Raw genomic sequence first — 22,706 nt, forward strand, 5'->3', positions numbered from 1 at the left:
TTGAATCTGCTAATAAGTGTCGGATTCGGGTTTAATGTGGGATAACATCCGACCCTTTCACGTGCCTAGATCCAGGGTTTGAGTTTGTATCTTTGGTTGGCAAGGCAACCATATATAGTCAAAATTGATTGAGAAAAAGATGCGCTCAGCGTCCCCTCCTAAATCCAAGCGAGGTTGTGGGTGATTAAGATTTAGGACAACACACCACTCATCGCCAGTTACCATGGGTTGGGTTGGCTGAGCGTTCCTTTCTTTGCTCGCTTCCCTTATCCATAATATCCTTCACTCTCTGCTCACCTCCTGTGAGACTCTGTGTGTGTGAAGAGAGCATGGCGTGCTTTCTACCACAATTCATGCGCATTCCAGACACCCAATCCATTCAGTTCAGGATCCATCACCACCACCACCACCATTCATACAGTAAGTGACTGCCACTCAACTTTTGGATGAGGCTTGCTTGCTTTTGCTCTGGGTGTAGGGATGGAATTGTTTGTTCAGGTTGAGGTTGGGTTTAGTTGTTTCAGTTCAGGGTTCATCTCCAGGGAAGGCAAGTCTTTCGTTGGTGTTTTTTGTTGGTTTTGATGGGTGATTGGAGGATAGGTTGGTGTTTTAATGCCTAGATGTATGATTAATTTTATCCTGTCATTATCTTCTTCTTCTTACGGTTCAGAGTGTGGAACCCAAATTTTGAATTTCGGCAATTCCTGCCCACTGTGGTTTGTTCTCATTTTTATTTTAATTAGTTGGGGCATTTCTTCTTATTTTCTTCTCTCCATTGTGTTAGTGTTGAAGTCATGCTCTCTGCCATTGTTTTTCCATTTGAAAATTGCTGGTTTGGTAGCGGAATTAACACGGCAGGCATTGCGGTCTATTTGCGTAAGTGAACCAAAATTTACAGTGTCGCTGCCCTCAAGCATCAGCTCTGCATTAACGGTTTCATGAGTGAAAATTAACTGTGAAAAAGCGATACATTGATGTTCTTTGAGGCCCAAATATTACATGAATGAACCTAGCACTGACTGTGTTAGTTGTCCACGGTCCGCTACCTTAATTTGTGCTTAAGGACTTTAACCACTTTGATGATTTTAAAAGCAACAAGTTATCCTATCCAAAAGACATAGCAACAATATTCATAATGGGATGCTAGACATCCCATTGTCATTTGTTCTTATTTAGTCCTTTTCTTTTGTGGCTGTGCAAATGATACAGCAGAAATGTTGAGGCTTAGAGTTGAGCACAGACTAAATGCATTGGCTGCAAATACATGTACTCACATCATGTTGGTAAAAGTTGGCAGCCAAGGTAGTCCTTCGTTCTCTGTAGGTCCAAGGGTAGCTATGCTCAATAATGCATATCAGGGAGATACTTAGTGACTGTTGGGCTTTGTCCTATGAACTGAAATCCTATCAAATTTACGAGAAAGAAGTTATGTAATAAATTGTTTTCTCTTGTTAGATATGAACTTCCCATAGATGCTATTATTTTTAACTACCCATACATGTGTGACACTCTTAAATTCATTGCAAAAGAAGGGTTTTACGGTGCAGTGATATGCACATATCTATTCAGCTTGCATCATTGCCTCTGTTGCCCATCATGGATATTATGAAATTGGTCTCAGGCACACCCTTTTTTAAAACTTAACAATTTGGAACGTAAAAATGTTCTATAACAATTGGCATAGGAACTGATGCCACCGGCAACGTGAGTGAAATTCTTAGGTGAGTCCTTACTTTTGTGTGATGAAATTTTAGGTTCTGTATTCCATAGTGCTTACATATTTGTTGTAGTGTGACATGAGGTGAAAGCATCATGTGAATTCCTGAAAACTAACTTGTTCAAAGAGTTACTCTTGAATTGGATGTATGTTGCCTTTTAGATTGAATGTGCTTTCCCATTTTAAAGACTTTATAAAGATGCTTTTGTGTGATGACAATTTTACGTTCTTTATTCCATAGTTCGTGCATATTTGCTGTAGTATGACATGAGGTGAGAGCATTATGTGAATTTCTGAAAACTAACTTGTTCAATTGATACAGCTTGTGATTACTATTTCAGTTCAGGTAAGATTGCCCTTTTAGTAATTGATTGAAGAAAAAGAAAAGAAGACCAGGTTTACTATTTTGAGGTATTAAATTTTCATGTATGGTTTCTTCGATTCTACCATTAAACCCCCCATTTTAAATCCAGTATAATCCATTATCCATAGCACAAAACCATACAAGTTTGTGTTTGAGGTGAATGTATGTGAAATGGTTTTCGGCCCTTAAAGTGTTCATACTTTGCAATTGTGAGAAAATGTAAAGTGTTTTCCCCTTCCTATTTCATTGCATGGAGCAAAGCGTTACTCTTGAATTGGATGTATGTTGCCTAGTGGCCAAATAGTTTCCTTCCTTTCAAAATAACCTAATGCTGTAAAATGAAAATAAACCTTATTATGTGCTTAATGGAATTTTAATTTTTAAGTAGAATTAGTAATGCTTTGAGGTACTAAACTCTGCTTCAGCTTTTTGAACGCTTTAACAAATCTGTGATGACATTTTGCAAACTAAAAAGACCATTTTGAATGTATTTCAAGCATGTTAGTGTTTTTTTTTTCATGGAGCTTTTTCATACCGTATGTTCCTCTCTTCTTTCCTTTCCTCTGCCTGTTTGTTCTTTTTGAGACCCTGTATACTAAACTCTCTCTTTATTCTGTCTCTTCATGCCTTTATTTTGAAACCGGTGCCACTAAACTGCCCCCCCTCTCTCTCTTTGGAGCTTATGCTATTCCCAGTTTGCATTCTATTGTCCTTGTTCATTATCAATTATGGTTCTATTATCTAGGGATGGCAGTGGACTGGGGGGGAAACGGGGATCCGTCCAAACCTGGCCCCATTTGGGGCGGGGATAGAGGACATGAAACTGGGAATGGACAGGTGATGAAGGTGAAAATCAAAACCCGTGCGGGGATGGAGGCTGTTAATATATATATATATATATATATATATATATATATGCATTTGCTGTAAACCGAAATACCCAGCAAGGGTATTTTAGTCTTTTATTGTAATAGGCGTCAAGCCATCAGGGGCTGACAATCTTTTACTTTTGGTTTTATCTTTTACTTTTATTTTTATTTTGTATTCTTGTTTTTTGGTTTTTGTGTTTTTGGGGCAGCTCCAATATAGTTGTTGGAGCTGCTCCCAACGGTCATAAATATGACTGTTGGGAGCATCCCAACAGCCATATTAGGGCTGCTCCCTAGTGGCCCATTTGTATTATAAATAGGCCCTTTGTGGCTTTGTATTTTCAACTCATTTTTGAGTGACTCTATGCAATAACAAATTTGTTAGACCCTTGTGTGGGTGATTTGATGATTCAATTAAGTATTGTACTTGATTGAAAGTGTGTTCTTGCATGTTTATTGGATTCAATCCATTTCATTACAGAGGCGGAGGTGGACTTACTCTTTCTCCCGCCTCGCCCTCGTTATTAAGATTACTAATATACCCTTATTATTTTATAAATTAACGTTTAAATCCTTTATATATATATATATATATATATATATATTCATTTCCTACCCCTAACCCTAAGTTCCACGACCCCTTTCTCTCCACTCTCCTTCCTCTAACGAGTCTAAGTCGCCTTAGAAGGCGGCAGCGGCGGAAGGCATAACTAGATAGTGGCTAGGTACTAGCATTGGCATCCTCTTCTCCCTCTCATTTATCGATCGATTTATGTTCTATATAGGTTGGTAGCACACTTTTTTCATTTGAGCCCCAGTAATAGCTATAACAATAGAATTTATGGGTACCATAGAGGTGCTCTTGGTAGAGGGAGAGTTGTTTTTTGTTGGGTTTTCTTTGAATGATAACAAAATCTCATGTAGACACATAAAAAGATAAAATTGAGACTACCATGATTGTTCATAGATGAACTAAGGCTCAAAATTCCTGAGTAATTGTATTTCTTCTTTCATTTTTTAGGGAAAAACTTGTCTCTTGTGCTGGTTGTTCTATACTCCCATCAATCAACGGAACGTAGTGCGGTAGCTTTGCCATATGCAACGGACCCAATGCGACTTGGAGCCCAAAAAATTGGCATATCCCCAATCCCCGTCGAAGAAGGGGCGATGGCTTTGATTAGGCTCGGCATGTTTTTCAAGCCCCACTTAGATCGAGAAACTGCTACCACCCCACAAAGGCAAGAGTCCACTTCGCTCATGGGCCTCTGTTGCTAAAGAGCTAGGCTACTACGCCTAGCTTCCTTCGCAATCTCGTCACCAGTGGAAGGCCTTGGCCTCCCCCGCCTTTCCCCCCCTACTGATATAAACAACATGGAGCATGCATCCGGGTGGTTTCTTTCCTTCCCCTTCCTTTTGCCTGCATGGACGTGTCTGCCTGGCAGCTGTCTTTGTTTTGCGAAGAGAAACACCTTATGATGTTCATGACCAATTGGATCCTGACACAACAACTCTCCTATGCGCCGATCGCTAGCGCATCCAGGGCCCCGACGCCCAGCTCCGCAGGAGAGGCCTCCGGCTTCGGTACCTATTGATGAGTAGAAGCCTACTCAGGCAAAAGTCCAGAGCCACAATGGCGGACGGAAGGGGAAAGAATTTTGAGATTCTTTCCAGCCGGGAGGAGAACCAGGAAAACAATACGGAAGCTTCAAGACAGTGATGGCTTAGAAGTCAGGGGGGAGGCAGAGATCCGAGATGGAAAGAATTGCCTTGGACCACTCATTCTTTTTTCCGTTTTCCGGGAGGGAGCTGTGAAATTGTCTATGAAGAGACAATACGCATACAAGTATAAATACTTAAAAAAGAAGTGCACGAAGGCACTCTCACAACACTTGAACACAATACGCAAAAAGCGTATAAATAATAAACATGCAATAATGCATGTATTTCATAAAAAGGAAGCAAGTGCTTGAGACTCTCAAGCTTATTTTACAAGGGGGAACACCCCTATTTATACAAGAAAGAAGAGGTGCAAGAGGGGGCTCCCCAAAGGAGTCGTTGGGGAGCTCCCAATGGTCACAATTGTGACCGCTGGGGGCTCCCAACGACTCTATTGGGGAGACCCCCAATGCACTTTTTTGAATATGCAAAAAGGAAAAAATAAAATAAAAAGAATTACAAAAATAAAAGGAAAAAAATAAAGCATATTCCAAATGGAATATGCGCAAAATGTAAAAAGACTGAAATACCCTTTTCGGGTAAAAAGAGAAAAATGTATAAATATATATACTTATATATAGAGATACGTATACATATGTTATATGTATACGTATCTCTATGTATATAAGTATATATATTTATACTTACAATAATGTTTTTGAGTATACATTTTAACAGGAGCCAGTATCTTCCTTTATCCGAGGAAGTTCCGACGAAAGATCTGGAGAGGGATCGAGAGAAAGTGATCAAGATAGGCAGCAGTTCAATGATTTTATAGTAATTATCTGATAATGAAATTATTGGGTGATCTGTCATTGTTTGTTGTGTGAAAATTTATGGAATCTTATAGAGGTGTCTGGTTATGGGATTAGTTAAGGTTATGCTTGCTGTTTGGTGCAAATTACTGTGATAATTGACCTCTTGTATCAGTTATAGGTATTTAAGTTCATGTTGACGCATTGATTCTGATCTTCTCGCAACAAATTTTTGATGTAGAACTAATGGGTGTGCTTTGGATCCCAGACACAAGTTTCTATGTTACTTGGAACGGGGATGGGGTTGGGGGCGGGGGCGGGGACGTGGACGGTAATTTTGAGATGGGTCGGGGGTGGAGGTCCAAAGTTCCCCCTGCCATGGGGGTGGAGGAAAAATTTTTGAGACAGGGCAGGGGTGGAGATCTTGTCTTCCGCACCTGCCCCTGTCCACTGCCATCCCTACTATTATCCATTTTGTGATATTTTTGGGTTTCAATATTTTCTCATTTTGAACATGTTAGTAATAGAGAAATAGAAATGATCCTTTAGAATTTGTTCCTTTATGCAACTGATACATTTCATTATCAGTTCATCACTGTGTTAAGTGAAAATTATTTCCTCTTTTTCTCGGTTTAGCTACCAGTAAGACAGTTTGACCTAGAATAATTTCTTTGTTGTGCACATGTACATTAAAATTCAATTTCCAGAAACAGGTCTGGCTTTTTATTATCCCAAATATACAGTCACATGAGTACTAGAAGAATAGTTATTTGACTATAATAAAATGTTTATTTTATTGAAATGTTTACTTCCAGTGAAAAGTAGAGAGGCTGTCTGTTTCCGAGGACAGTGTGTGTCATCCTCCACAGCGGCTGTGGTTGATGTTGAGAAGCTGCAGATTCCATCTTTGGATGCTCACTCAACCTCATTACAGACCATTGGATCATTGTCTTATATTGGAGCTGCTGGTCCTCCTGGGAAGGTTGGTAACATGAACATCATTTTAGTAACGACTGTAGGATATATTTGTTTCTTTACAAACAAATAGGTCTAATTTTATCCAAAAGAAAACTGTTTTAGTTTGAAAAGAATAAAAAAGTCAACTGAACCTGAAATTGATCTAATAAATTTCCCAGGCTTTGCAACTCTAAAACACGAGCATGTGCATCACTGCTTGGATATTTCTTTAAGAAGCCTTACAGTTGGACAATTTAAAGTTTTTTCTGTTGCTTCGCAAGAGCCAGGCTGTTATATTGAACAGTTGCTTACACACGTGCATTTATGACTTTGTAGAGCATGTTTATGCATGTGTTTAATTCATATTAGCTTCTGTTTTGCAGATGGATTTTCAGGAAACCTTGACTGCTGAAGCATTACTCAGGAGCGAAGAGGCAGTAATAACAGCAGCAGCTGCTGAGGCGGTTGCTCTTGCTAAAGCTGCTGTAGAGGTTGCCAAAGATGCTGCATCAATGGTTGGGAACTTTCCATCTACAAAATCAAGTAAACCTGGACATGTGTTCTCAGACTTTGAAATTCTTAGAATCGAGATGGACAGGCTAACTGAACTTGAGCAAGTTGGCACCGCAGATATTCCAGCTTCAGATGAAACATCTGAGAAGCAGGAAATGACCCTGAATTTTTCTGATGATTTAAATAATTCAGACTTGGAAAAAGAGTTGCAAAAGTCTGACACACCTCTAAAGAATATGGCAGTGAGATCAGGACGGCAAACTGAAAGACGGGCTCGGAGATCTAAGGCAGCAGAAAAGGCTGCTGCTAATATCATTTGTGTGAAGTCTGGGTCTCTGGGAAAGAAAAAGCGCTCTTCTTTACAAGATATTGATTATTCTGACCCGCTGCATTACTTGAGGGCCACTACAAACTCTGCAAAACTTCTCACTTTTACTGAGGAGCAGGAGTTGTCAGAAGGAATACAGGTAAAAGGTTTATTGATTATGTATTCAGAGAAGAGAAAACTGAACAGATATTTTTTTTTGTCCGATTATTTGTTGTTTTCTAAGTTCAAGATCTCAAATTGCTTCCACTCATTCCACACCAAACCACGATAAAGATGATTGTTTATAGCTCAGTGTTGAAAAATAATTAGTCTCCTGGATCATCCAGAAGACTATCATAAGTTTTTGACTGGACATCCATTCTGTATCAGTAATTGTCTGACTGTTATTACCCTTTTTTACCCCACAGGATCTATTAAAATTGGAGAGGCTTAAGGAGGAGCTTGTAGAGCAGTATGGGCAGGAGCCCACGTTTTCTCAGTGGGCTGCTGCAGCTGTGCTTGATCAGAAGACTCTGAGGCATCGCCTAAATTATGGAATATTGTGCAAGGATAAAATGATTAAAAGCAATATACGGCTAGTGATATCAATTGCAAAAAAATATCAAGGAGCTGGGATGAATCTCCAGGATCTAGTTCAGGTAGCTTATCATATTCTATCATGAATGGGGTCTTTGGAAATCTAGGTTGCAAAAAATGGTGTCATTTCATGCTTTTTATTTTGCAGGAAGGATGTCGTGGGCTGGTACGTGGTGCAGAAAAATTTGATGCTTCTAAAGGTTTCAAGTTTTCGACCTATGCACACTGGTGGATTAAGCAGGCTGTTCGGAAATCTCTGTCCGATCAGTCTCGAACTATTCGTTTGCCTGTAAGTCTATCCACTTCCCTGCACTTGTTTATCACCATGAATATTTTTGAAAATAATGTCCTACGTAGTTGAATATAAGATTATCATGGATAGGAACTTTTACAAATTGAATTCTGGTTATCCTTGTTAGTATTTTAACAAAAATTGATCAGTTTCATGCTTGTGAAAGAACAATGTCCTTAAGGTTCCGTTCTTCCTTATATAACAAACCCGGTTTCATGTGTTTTATTAGCTTGTGTAAGATTTTAGGTGATGGATTATTTACTCCATGGTAAGCTGTTTTGTTCTAAATCAAGTACTTAATTTATTTTTTCTTCCTTGTGTCTCATTCTTTCTGGTTATGCAGAATTGTTGCTCAGTCATATTTATTGCAACAAAAGGAATCTTTACCCTTGTTCATGTGCATAGTTGGTCTGCATTTTTTGCTGGAGTTACGATCAATGTACCTTATTGCTGCTGTACATGAACACTATTTTAGAACCTTGTCTTCATCTTCATTATTGCCAGGTTTGGTATTACCATTCCTAGATACGACCATGATTTGAATCTGTATTTTAAGACATCACTGAGATCCACTTACACAGAACCAATAAGGGTAAATACAAAAGAGTTTGCAATGTCACAAGAGCCACTAAGGGCAAAGTACAATGGCTCTAAAGGGCACACACACACACAAGAGCACAAAGGTAAAAAATATTAAATTTATTAAGAGACATGCTTAAGAAAAACATGACTTCAAAATGGGTAAGAGACCTATATATACACAACATAGAGAACTAAGAGAAGAAGAAGGAGAGAGAGTGTGACACAAAAAAGTCAACTAAATTTGCAAAAAAAAAATGACTAGTTTTTTTTTTTTTGAAAGATGATTTAAATGAGAACATAGTGGAAGGAAACTTGGTTTATGAAAACCATTTTAAGAGAAAGCATTCTCAACACTGAACTCAAGAGTTAAAATCCAACTAAGTTTTTTCATTTCATTCAAGCAAAAGTTCATTTATACATAGTCTAGTTACAAAATATCAAAATTCATAATACGTGGAAGTCTCAAAACACAACGGTTCCAAGACTAGAAGGGTCCATGATCCAGCTCCAGAGATACTCGATCTACTGCATCCATTGCCACCAAAGCACGCTTACCCGTGGGTACTTGAAAAAGAAAAAGTAATAAGGGATGAGACCAACCATAATCTCAGTAACTTGATCTCCCATCTCGCGATAGCGAACATGGCTAGATCTACAAGCAAACTAACCTACCAAAGGTCCACAATACAACCACAAGTCATACTCCCATTTCTATGCGAAATTTGACTTAACACATCCTAAACTCAAGAGGAAACACCAACAATCGATCACGCCATGGTTGTACATATCGTATGATACATATTGTTACTTTTGTGTTTTGCAATACGATACACACTCGTATCATGATACGAGTGTGTATCGTATCTGTATCGGGTGTATCGTACGATACACCCATGTATCGTACTATATCGTACGATACAGTGTCGATGCACTTAAAAAAAGCCGAAAGTTGCCTTTTTTCATTTTGGATTTAAAGGGCCTCTTGAGGGCGGAGTTCTCAATATGTCTAGAGTCCGTTAGAAGGGAACCCACGCACCCTAAGTTCTGTGAGATCGATTTGGGGGCCGATTCGTGCACAAGAGAGAAAGCTTTTGCTATTTTCTTAAGAGTGCATTTTTACCATTTTTCACTCAAGGTGAAAATGCGTTAAGGTATAAAATCTCTATTCTTTGCTTCTTATTGAGTGTTTTTGGGAAAATGTGTGTTTGGTGTTTCTTATTGAGTTTTTTAATTGGTTTTGTTTTATTTTAAATCCGTCTTCATGTTCATGTCATATTAGAGATGATCTTGCATGGCAATACTGCATAAGCATTGATTATATACCACGACTAGGGTTACCATTGAATTTGAGATGTTTGTTTTGTAGTGCTATTATTAGAGGCGGGCTACATAGATTTAAGCAGCATATTGTAGGTCAAGATCAAAATGTACATCCATGTCATTTTCCATCTATTCTTGCAACTTTTCGTGCTGATATTATTGCTAAAATAGAAGAAATTCGAAGAAGAAATTTTTTGCAAAAATGCAAAGATGACTTTCAGCCATTGTTCTAGATTTTGAAGATGACTTGTAAATCAGCAGATCTTCAACACAATACAGATATAAATCTGTATCTCACTCAAGACAAAGGAAATAAGTGCACTAAGGCACTGTGTATTATTAACAAAAAGTAGAAAAGCTTCAAAGAAGCAATGATATACAAGAAGGCCAAGAGGCCTTTAAATAAGAACAATATGAGATAGCTGTTGGAGTCCCCAACGGCTAGAAAACTAGCCGTTGGGGAGTCCAACAGCTCCTATAGCTGACACAGTCAACAAAGGAAATACAAAATAAATAAAAAAGAAAAAAATACAAAAAAGAGATACAAAAATACAGGACAACAACATCTCTCTCTCTCTCTCTCTCTCTCTCTCTCTATATATATATATATATATATATATATATATATATTAACACCCCCCTCAAACTCACGGGCGAAGGACCAAAAGTTTGCTGAGAAGAAAATTAAAGCGAGGAGCCGCAAGGAGTTTGGTGAAAAGGTCAGTCAGTTGATGCTCAGATGTAATAAATGGCAGCTCAATGGATTTCTTAAAAAATTATTCCCTAACATAATGATAATCCATCTCTATATGCTTGGTTCTTTCATGAAACGTGTGATTGTTGGCAATGTAAATAACACTCTTGTTGTCGCAGCATAATTTTGATGGAGAATTCAGGCCTACACCCATATCTTTTATGAGACTTTTTATCCAAATAAGTTCAGAAGTTGTAGTAACCATCACTCGATATTCTGCTTCGGTTGACGATAAAGATATTTTTTGTTGTTTCTTGCACCTCCATGATATCAATGAGCTTCCCAAAAATTTACATAAGCTAGTAGTAAATGATGATTATTAGGATCTCCTCCCCAGTCAGCATCAGTGTATGCAGTGAGTTTCAGCGATGATGAAGAAGACAAAAAAAAGCCCCTTTGTTAGAGTATTCTTGATATATCTGACTTTCAACGATGATATCAACTTGTTTGACTTAGACCCCAATATGTATATATATATATTACAAATATATATACACATATATAATATATACATTAGCATGATGGTGGTTGACAATAAAATTCTTACTACTTTTGACATTTTTTTTCTAATTCCTCAATTCATAAACATAGAGCATATGCTGGTGAATTTTCTTCTTTTTTGAGGTTGCAGATGCTCTTGAGTGTCAAATTCAAGCTGTGTGTTATACATGGAGTCCAAAAAATATGAGGATACTCACTCTCCAAACTCAATGCTGCATTTTTACAAACTGGAGCGTTATCTGTGATGATTTGCACTATTTTCTAATCACTCACTTCTTTTATTACTTTTATAAGCAATCCCTTCAAATACTCAGCATTTTATATTATCCCGATGCATCAACTGCTTTCAAGAATACTAGGCTACTAAGCGAAGAAGCAATTAAATTAATCAGTGGACACCTTTGAATATCTGTCTACCCATCAGAAACAATGAAAACTCCATTTTCTATCCATGAAAATTTCTTAATCGCTAGCAATCTCTCAACATTTGCCCTCTCTTCTGCAAGAATTGTCGTTCGTAGTTTTTCTGAGCTTTGAGGTAAATAGTCACTCAAGTTACAATTTGTCAGTGAAGTAACTAAATCCTTTCAATGAAGATTTGTAACTACATTATATGGAAGTGAATTTGATTAAAAATTGTTAGAAAGTGACTTGAAATACATTGGGTTCAATAATGAACCCATACTTATGCACATGAAGTGCAAATATACCCATTAAAGGGAAACAACATAAGCACATAATGTGCTAACACATAAAACCCATAAAAAGGGAAAAATATGACATAAAGTCATAAGTTGCATATCATTGAAGAATAATGGAGAAGGGGTAAAAACCCCATTACAATGGAGCATAAGCTCCCTCTAGGATACAAAAATACAAAGGGGAGAGCCCCTATTTATAAGCATAAGAAGGAGCCACAAAGGGGGCTCCCAAGAGAGTCGTTGGGAGCCCCCAACGGTCACATATGTGACCGTTGGAGGCTCCCCAACGACTCTTTGGGGAGCCTCCCTATGTGGCGCAAAAGCCAAAAAATAAAAAAGGGAAAAAGAAGAAAAATAAAGAAGAAAAATAAAAATAAAAATAAAAATTACAAGCATTATTCCAAAATGGAATATGCATAAAACAGGAATTTACAGAAATACCCTTTTGGGTGAAATAAAGTATATATATTTATATTCATATATATATATAGATATATATATACATATATATATATATATATATGAATATAAATATATACGAGATTACAAATGTCGATAATACACATATTTTAACATCCCCCCTCAAACTTTGCGGGGAAAAACCCGAAAGTTTGGAAAAACATTTCTTCAAAACAGAGGGAAGTCTTGAAACATAGTCCAATTCTTCAAAAAATCTTTAAGGAAAAAGCTCCATCTTCATGACAGTTGAGCTAGGTCTTCAAATTCAATTCACCATCGATCGAATCCATGATGTACCTAATGTTCCACATCTTAGCGATCTTGTAGAAAAACAACAAAGAAACAAGTAAAACATATCTTTGCACTTTTACTCAAATGGAACATTTCTAACTAGCATAATTATGAATGACACATGTTAGAAGTTATGCAAATTATGCAGAAATGACACCAAAGTTTCAAAATCATACATCATGTTAAAACAAAATGAGCGGAAGCAAATTATGCAGAAATAAATTGCAAGAATGCATAATGCATTCATAAGGTCCAACGTTGGACAAATATAACCCCATAATGGGGAATAACAAAATGGTCCACTAAGGGACACCACAATAAGCCTACGAAGAGGCATGATATACTTAAACATTATTGAATGAGGGCCCAAAAAGGCCATAAAGAGCATATGCATATACTTATCATGAAATGAATTAATACTCAAAGAACTCATTAATGAACATGCTTCAAACATGTAATGAAGTGCCAAACAAGAGAAACAAAGTCTCCAAGCATACTTTAGGCAAAATAAACCCAAGAGTTCACAAGGTTTTAAAATCATTTATGAAAGACATACTTAATACACATTTTGCATATAAGGGTGGCAAAAACCATAAGCACTTAATATATAGATTAAATGCTAAGAAATCAACTTGATATGCATATCAAAAATATGATTTGCTTGAAAAACACAAGTCATGAATGAAATTTTGCAAATTTCAACAATAGTTTATCCATTACAAACATTTTCCTCATTAGTCCTCCAAAACCCATAAATCAAGTGTATAAGCTACTAGATCAAGAATATAAAGTCATTAAAGGCCAAAGACACACAAAGGTGTGTAAAAGAACCTCTTGTCTACATATAATAATACTTGAAATAAGTGCATCTACGACAAGAACAAGAGAATACATGCCAACATGGACTAAAAAGTATCTCTTGTCTACGTAAAAAATACACTTAAAACCAAGTATGTTCAGCTACTAGAACAAGAGTAATAAGCCAACCATGGGCTAAAACATAATACATCTCTTGTCTAAATATGATAGCACTTGAAATGAGTGAAATAAGCCAACCATGGGCATACATCTTAAGCGACTAGAACAAGGACACAAACGCCAACATAGGCTAAAAATCACACACCATGGTGTGAATCAACGTGTCTTGTCTACATATAAAAACACTCAAGACAAGTGTGTTTAGCTACTAGACCAAGAGAGCAAAAGCCAACAAAGGGCTAAAAACACACGAAGGTGTAATAAAATTCTTGTCTACATATGATGACACTTAGATAATGGGCATAAAAGGAAAAGACTTTTGAGGCAATAAACTTGTAATGAAAATAAACCTTGAATAAAACAATACTTCTTTTAAAATGAATTCTCATAACAATAACATGCATGTAAAAAATATCTTCAACAAGATACTATAATCGATAAAATAAAATTCTTGAGAACAAATGTGTGAACATACACACACCAAGAACACTTAGAATACTTGTGCAAAATCACAATAACACAAAATCATAAATGTGCAAATGCACTCATAAGATTCATAAACAAGAAAAGGTTGGGCAATAATCCCAAAACCCTTGATTTAATATACCTTAAAACTTTTAAGGTTTTAAAACACCATATGTCCATCACATTTACATAGAAGCATCCATAATATCAATGGCCACAAGAGAAAAAATGAGTGACACACTCATAATTAGAGATCATACAACAAATCATTTTAGAGTCCCAAGGTGCCCATAACTCACCTCAACAACCATCTATAATATGGAAGGTGGACAAACTAAAATGATATAACACGAGGTGCCCATAACTCACCTCAACAAACGTCTCTAATATAATAATAAGGCCAAATAGAAGATGCATTAAATAACATGTGATGGACAAATATAAATGCCACAAAAAGGCAATAAACACTTTAAGGAATAAAGAAAAGAGGACCGATTAAAAAATTGAATCAAAAGGTCCAATAATCAATAATGTGCTTTATAACAACAATTTTGCATAAACACAAATTATGCTTAATCTTCAAACAAGTCATTTATACCAAAAAAGACTTATTAAGCAATAAACACAACAACATAAAGAATTCATCAAGACAATCAAGCTTTAATCAAAGAAACCATAAGAACCGTAATGGTTCACAAAGAAGGCTTTAACACAATACTCAAGGAATGAATATTTAAAACACTTGAAAATTTATAAATTTGGGATTAAATCCCATACAACAATTTTAAAAAACCTTTGATTGTGATGAGATATGCGGAAACATTCAAAGTGCTAAAAGCACTTACAATGATTTAAAAAGGACTCAATATCTAAATTCATTATATTTTCACAAAAATAAATGTGCATAAAGGCTCCATAATGTAAACATGTCTACGAAGAGACAATACACATGTGAGCACAAAAGGCTTTATGAAAGATGTGCACGAAGGCACTCATACAATACTTGAACAAATACACACCAAGGTGTAAACAAACATGCACTAAGGCATGTATTTCATAAAAAAGAGGGAATGCATACAAGCGCAAATATTTGAGAAACAAATGTGCACAAAACACAAAAATACACAAAAGTGAGCAAGTATGCACTTTATAAAAAGAGCAATGCTTGAAATTCTCAAAATTTAACAATTGCAATTGAGGACAAAGAAAATCATATTATGGTCAATGTAGGCATTTTTTTTTTAAAAGATATTATTAAGAGGTTTCGAAACCTTATGAAAAATACAAACCAACAAGTTTATAAAGATGAAAAATGAAATCATTTATACCAAGAGGATGCAAAAGATGAACTATGCACTCTATGTAGTGTGAGAAATTACTTTTAAAAATTCTTTCCTAATGGTTTATCATAAACAATTTTTCAAAAAAGAAACATTGAAAAACTTTTAGGAGTTCTTATAAGTTATCATTAACAAGAACTACTTTAGGCTTCAACAAAGATTTTTAGATGTGATAGATTTTCATATAAGGATTATATCAAATTTTTCAAAAAATGCACTAAAATTTATAATCAAAAGAAGAACTCAAATCAAATATGGGTTCATATGAGAGTTAAGAAATTTTAAGCAAAGATCATTACTTTAGCAAGAAATCATATATAAATTTTAAAAATTAACTTATAGGTCAATCATGAGATAGTTATGTAAGAATTTTAAATCTCACATAATTGAAGGTAATTTAAAAAAAACATAAATTGCTATTATATGCGATGAGTAGTTCGATAAACACAAATCCTAGAGGGATATAATTTTAAAATATACGAGCACACGAAATGTGAAAAGACATAATTCAACTATCATAACCATTAAACGAACAAACTATATGCAAGAAACATATTTTCAAATGCATAATATTTTAAGAAAAGGGATACATACCGAATAACTTCAAAGCAAAAAGGAAGAGCAATGAATACTTCACCATTTCTTGAGCGACACACTTTCCGTTGCACCAAAGGACAACCCCATTGTGACCTTGCTCTGATACCATGTTAGAAAGTGACTTGAAATACATTGGGTTCAATAATGAACCCATACTTATGCACGTGAAGTGCAAATATACCCATTAAAGGGAAACAACATAAGCACATAATGTGCTAACACATAAAACCCATAAAAAGGGAAAAATATGACATAAAGTCATAAGTTGCATATCATTGAAGAATAATGGAGAAGGGGTAAAAACCCCATTACAATGGAGCATAAGCTCCCTCTAGGATACAAAAATACAAAGGGGAGAGCCCCTATTTATAAGCATAAGAAGGAGCCACAAAGGGGGCTCCCAAGAGAGTCGTTGGGAGCCCCCAACGGTCACATATGTGACCGTTGGAGGCTCCCCAACGACTCTTTGGGGAGCCTCCCTATGTGGCGCAAAAGCCAAAAAATAAAAAAGGGAAAAAGAAGAAAAATAAAAATAAAAATAAAAATTACAAGCATTATTCCAAAATGGAATATGCGTAAAACAGGAATTTACAGAAATACCCTTTTGGGTGAAATAAAGTATATATATTTATATTCATATATATATATATATATATATAAATATATACGAGATTACAAATGTCGATAATACACATATTTTAACAAAAATACCTCCCTACTTTTCTATCAATCTCCTCCCTTCTATATGTATTGAATGATGCTTGTATCGTTTCTCTTTCTCTACCTCCTACATCCACTTTTTTTTTTAGCATAGTCTTGGTGGCTTAAAAAGGGTACACTAATTGCATAAAAACCACTCATTATATTCCTTTTCTCATATTCATCTTGTATTTTCTTGTATTGCCTTCGCATTGCCTCATCAACTCTTTTGCATCCTGAAATGTTATATCCTGATATCTTCAACAAATGAGCATTAGCTCTTGTGTAAGGCCCAACATAATCTTTCTCACAAAGCTTGTATCAAAATCTCGTATTTTAACCACCTCCTCTAGCTTTTTCAAGCTTATCCACATGTGCTCATAGTGCCCCCCAATCATCAAATGATGCAGCTAACAAACTTGATTCAACACTTTCACTACCACTACCAACAACACTAGCAACAGAACTTACATGTGGGGATGAGGATGACGCAAGTCCTTTCCCTTTATTCGTTATTTTCGTCTTTAAAACAAAAAATTTATTATATTAAAATAAAATTCATATCAGAAGGGTTGGGTTCGACAGCCCAGGGTGCTAGGAGTCGAACCCAGCCTAACAGGGATGGGTTCAACCGAGCCGATCTCGATGGTTAGCCTGGCCAGGGCAAAGAGAACCAAGCTGGGCTCGGTGCTAGTCGAGCTGAGCTTGGCTGTGCCTGACAGAACAGGCAAAGGGAGGGCTGGCAGGGTCGGGGCAAGGAGAACTGAGTTGGGCTTGATGCTAGTCGAGCTTAGCTCGGCTATGCCTGACAGAGCAGGTAGAGGGAGGGTTGGCAGGGTTCAACCGAGCTGTCTCCACCCCGAGTTAGACTCGGTGCACCCGAGCTGCCTGGGGTGTTGGACCTAATCGGGCTGAGCTCGGCCTTAGCCGGGCCCAACTCGATTCGGCCCGACTCGAAATAGCAGCAGCTTTGTTGCTGCTCGAGCACAAGGGGAGATGGCTCGACAGTCAGGCCGAGCCGATCCGGGGTGCTTGACTGGATCGCACTGAGCTTGGCCTTAGCCGGGCCCAGCTTGGTTCGCCCCGACTCGAGACAGCATCAGCAGAAGCTGTTGTTGCTCGAGCACAACAAGGGTGGCTCGGCAGTGAGGCCGAGCCATGCCCGGTCCCAAACCGGGATAGGACGGAGCTGGCTCGATCCACTAACAAGAGGAAGGGGAGAGGACTGAGCTGGCTCGGTCCACCAACAAGAGCAGGGGTGGAGCAGGGCTCGGGTTTGAGAAGACAGGAACCCGCGGCCAGCCAAAAGAGCAGGGCTCGAGGCCCTGTCCGCTACTAGTGGCATGGCTGAGAGGCGACGAACCCGGCCACCACCGTCGTAGGTGGTCGAGTCGTGCCCTCCCTGCCTCTGATAGAGGCAGAGAGGAAGAAAAGAGATCGACAGGGGAGTGGCCTCAGTCACCCCCTTCAGGCATGCCTCAAGAAGAAGAGGAGGAGGTTGGGGAGAGAGAGAGATACGCAGAGGGAGAGGCGGGGCGGGGGTTTAGCCGAGAAGAGCGAGAGGGGGGGGGGGAGAGAGATTGAGAGACATACCTGCAATCGCCGCACTGGAGTCGCCGCTCCGGTGTTGTCGGAGGAGATGGGTTGGGTTGCAGACGACTCAGAGGAGAAGGGGAGGCGTCGGGGTCGGGGGAGGATTTTTTTTCCCTAATCCCCCCCAGCCCCCATATCATCGTGTTGTTTTTAGAGTCCATATTTGGACTGTTATGACCTTGGGTGCGTTGACCACACCCAATGTCGGTTTTACCTCACCAGGTGCCACACCCGCACCTGAGTTGCATCGTGTCGATGCGGGTGCGGCACTCTGTTTGATGAATCCCTGTGACAGCTGTCAAATAATATTGAATGGAGTGATCACTCTTGAGTGTTTATGTTGCAAAATGTGCATAGTATTTCCACCTTCATGCAATGCTCTGGGTTTTTTTTTTCAATTCTTTCCATTCTCTTCTTTCTGTTTGCCTTCTTCCTCTCTTTTTTTTGCTTCCTTCCTTTTCTTCTTCCATATCTTGTGTCTTTTTCCTCCTTTCTTTCCTGCTTTTTTTGCTTCCTCCCTTTTCTCTTCCTATCTTTTTTTCTTCTTCCTTCATCCCTTTCAGCCTGTCTTCATTCCTTCCTCCTTTGTTCATGCTTCTTTTTCATGTCCATTCTTTGTTTGTCTTCCCATCCTTTTTTCTTTTCTTCCTTTTCCCTTTCTTCTTTCCTTCATTCTCTCTCCAAGCTCTCAGTCTCCAAGTTCTTTTCCTCACCATTAAAGAATGACCGAAGACCTGGTCCCAAGTCGACCTTTCAGGCTTGTTTCTGTTTTTGCTAAAAACAATCAATGGATACTCCTTTTGAAAAAATCCCCACAATATCCTATCAAGAACTCCAAGATAACAATAGTTATTATTATTATTATTTTTACTTTTTCCACAAATTTCAGCATTTGTAGATGATTTCAGAGTATGAATCTATTTTTAATAATTCAATGTATCTATTAGTTTAAAATTTTCAAAACACCTTTTATGAGTTTTCGATCCAAAAAATTGCAAAAGCACCTCAAGTTTTAAAAATATTCCATTAATTTGTTTTTTGAATCAAATAAAAGAGATTTTATATTTGGTATCATTTTTTAAAATTTAGAAAATTATTATACTTTTTGGTCCATCAAAGAGGGTTTTTAGAAAGTTAAATGTTAAAAATTGATGCAGCCTGTTTTTCTTTTCTTTATAATATTGTTAAAATATGTGATCTTTTTGTGTTGTCAATATTTTTGAAATATGATGTTATTTACCTTTTAAATAGAGTTTTATATTTTAATTTGACCATATCATGGTATGTTTTAAAATATCATTTGTGGCAATTGTCTAGTGGCAGGACTGCCTCCTTACCATGATAACTTTACGGCGATAGTTACATGTTTTTAGCTAGCTATGTAACACAGACTCTTCTAATAGGGCACCGCACCCGCACCCATGCGGGTGCGACACTTAGACATGACTTCCTTTATGTTAGGTGAAGTCAACCACAGTGAGGGCTATTTCTGTCCAAAAGTAGATTCAGTTAACCCTAACCAATTCCAGTTTTATCTATATTATATATATAATACATAAATGCACACATACAAGTATATATATATATATATATATATATATATATATATATATATATATATATATATATACACACACGCAACTCCATACCAGTGTGGTATTTTTTATTGATGAGGAATAGTAATTTAAATTGTTAAATTGATTTATTGCATGAATATATGCATGATGAATTGAGGATATGATAATTGTTTTTATTTCATTAATGTTAACTTAAAACTGTTAAAAAATAAATATATATACCCTCCCCGCACCCAAGTTTTTTCAAAGTGCCGCATCCGCATCCGCATCCGCATCCGCATCCGCATCCGCATCCGCATCTGCATCCGCACCCTCACCGTACACCCACACCTATGTGACATAGTTAGCTAGTATATGCATTATGTAGCAAAAAGTTTGGGGAACATTGAGCTTATTATGCTTCTGTTCTTCCTTTAACTGCTTGGGCTGCTTACCATAGTTAAGCATTACTATGTTCTATTTTTTATACGAAATGTTTGATCAGTTCATAAAAAACATCATTTATCCACTTATAAGATGTTTAAAGGTATCCATCAAAGTAGTATTTATCTTTCCTCCAGTTTCTTTTGGAGCAGAAATTGCACGCTCATCACTTGAGGCCATGCTGCAACATCAATGTTTGTGATTATTAACCTGTGGGATATGGGAATAATTAAGAATGTGGTTCTGTCAAAGATGTTCAGAATTTTTTAACATTAAAAATTGTTTGAAATTGCGGTCAATTTGATCAAGGTGAAGTTTTAGACAATGAAGGATTGTGATCTTAATCTGGTGGGTATGCTTCTAAACAAATTCTTTTTTCATTATTGTGCAGCATTAGTTACTTCCTGTACTGTAAAGGAAACTGTATGTTCAGTAAGTCCCCAAGCTTATGACAGTTTATATGACAGCATGCAGAAACACCCATCACCAGCACCCGTATGTACCAATGCCAACACTGGTATACTGCAAAACATCCTTGTTGCATAGGGTCATTCATGATCACTTACAGATGATTATATGGCCATGGACCTCTGAGATTGAGTTACATCAAAAGCCCTTTATCCAGTGTAGATGGCAAGGTCATACAATTGAAGATCTATATAAAAAACTCAATTCCTAATTGGTGGCGGTTTCAATCTCTTGACTGCCTGCTGCTTATTAGTGTTTATCTCTATTTGCTTTCCTAGTCATTTCTGCAGTTTGGTTTCTTCCGGGTTCTTTGATTTTATGTTGGCTTCCCCAAGTCTTAGCATTGAATTATCCAGTGAAACCTTGTATTTGTTGAAGCTGCTCTAGTGTTCCATTTGCTTCCATCCTTTGTTTTTGCACCTCCCTTCTCCCTTCTTTGCTTTTCCTTTTCACTATGCATCTGCTGTTGCAATCAACTACCCAGGGTCAATGGCTCCTGCTTTTAATGCCATAGAGTTCTCTCTCTCTCTCTCTGTGTGTGTGTGTGTGTGTGTGTGTGTGTGTGTGTGTGTGTGTGAAGCCTTCTGTGAAGTGTAAGGATTGGTACTTGAGAGAATGACCCCGCTAGCATATCTTTCCCTGTATGAGGAAAGATGTCCTTCAAAAGTCTGAAGCAGGACATGGGATCAGTAGATCTTTGTCCATACTTAAAAATTATATTTTCATGTTCCCTTCATTTTGTGCTTTTCTGTGATCCTTATCGTAGATTCTTGGCTTGTGCCTACAAACATCTTTTAGTTCCTTTTTTTTACAATGTATTATTTATTTTGATAACATGTTACAGTTTCACATGGTTGAAGCAACTTATCGGGTAAGGGAGGCAACAAAGCAACTGTACAATGAGAATGGCAGACGTCCTGACAATGAAGAAGTTGCTGAGGCAGCAGGGTTGTCAATGAAGAGGCTTACTGCAGTCATGCTAACCCCAAAGGCTCCTAGATCTCTGGATCAAAAAATTGGGATTAATCAGAATCTTAAACCTTCGGTCTGGTTTCTAATCTGCTTACAATGAAATCCTTTTTTTTTCTGTGGTGAATGTGTATAGCCTAAATTATGCCATGTTCTTATCAGCTTAACTCCTTTTTCAGGATGTGATTTCGGATCCAGATGCAGAGACATCAGAGGAATTGTTGATCAAGCAATTTATGAAGCAGGACCTTGAAAAAGTTCTTGACAGCCTTACACCAAGGGAGAAAAAGGTGATAAGATGGAGATTTGGGCTTGAAGATGGGAGAATGAAAACTTTGCAAGAGATTGGAGAGCTAATGGGTGTAAGTAGAGAGAGAATTAGGCAGATTGAGTCGTGTGCGTTTAGAAAGTTGAAGAATAAGCGAAGAACCAAGCATCTAAAGCAGTATTTAATTTCTTAGTTATAAATATGCAGAATCTGTGCTGGTGCAATGTAAGCCTTGATAGCCTTGTTTTTCAACTTTCCTTTTGCCATAACTACAATTGTATGCCTTTGCTTCACCCTGTCTGCTTTCCGCCTTTGTAATTTATTCATGAAAATTGTTGTATAGAGTCAAGAATTCTTTTTGGCGGTTGACCATTTGAGAATCAATCGTCAAATGATCCCTAATGCTTTTGGAAATATGCATTCTACATATTCTTTTTTCTGAGCATAAATATCAGAATTTCCATCAGATCTTGGCATTATTTTGCTTCTTTAAGAATCGATGTTCATACTATATCTAGCACGGATAATCTCATAAAGAAAATCTATGGATGCTCTATTTATTCATCTTTTTCTTATGGTGGAAGCTGTGAATCTGCCGATACAGTAATCGCTTAGTCTGGACAGAATCTTGATC

The 22,706-nt window shown here is 37.4% G+C and overlaps 1 protein-coding gene across 1 annotated transcript; it reads left to right on the top strand.

Annotated features, from left to right (window-relative positions):
• Positions 1 to 222: 222 nt before the first annotated feature.
• Positions 223 to 22,496, top strand: LOC149819023 (RNA polymerase sigma factor sigB-like). Its single transcript, XM_089985118.1, has 7 exons — positions 223 to 420; positions 6,237 to 6,403; positions 6,762 to 7,358; positions 7,627 to 7,857; positions 7,944 to 8,084; positions 21,680 to 21,880; positions 21,984 to 22,496. Exons 1-7 carry the CDS (start codon positions 330 to 332, stop codon positions 22,263 to 22,265), a joined length of 1,710 nt encoding a protein of 569 aa, XP_089841244.1. The 5' UTR covers positions 223 to 329; the 3' UTR covers positions 22,266 to 22,496.
• Positions 22,497 to 22,706: the final 210 nt, after the last annotated feature.

The sequence above is a fragment of the Nuphar pumila genome, chromosome 13, assembly GCF_984573655.1.
Source record: "Nuphar pumila chromosome 13, dmNupPumi1.hap1.1, whole genome shotgun sequence".
NCBI lineage: Eukaryota > Viridiplantae > Streptophyta > Magnoliopsida > Nymphaeales > Nymphaeaceae > Nuphar > Nuphar pumila.

What these genes read in the sequence shown, in the direction of transcription:
- LOC149819023 (XM_089985118.1), top strand. Translation starts at nt 330, where the DNA reads ATGGCGTGCTTTCTACCACAATTCATGCGCATTCCAGACACCCAATCC. An exon ending in CTGCTGGTCCTCCTGGGAAG is followed by an intron (nt 6,404 to 6,761) that starts GTTGGTAACATG and finishes TCTGTTTTGCAG; the next exon opens with ATGGATTTTCAGGAAACCTT. An exon ending in AGTTGTCAGAAGGAATACAG is followed by an intron (nt 7,359 to 7,626) that starts GTAAAAGGTTTA and finishes TTTACCCCACAG; the next exon opens with GATCTATTAAAATTGGAGAG.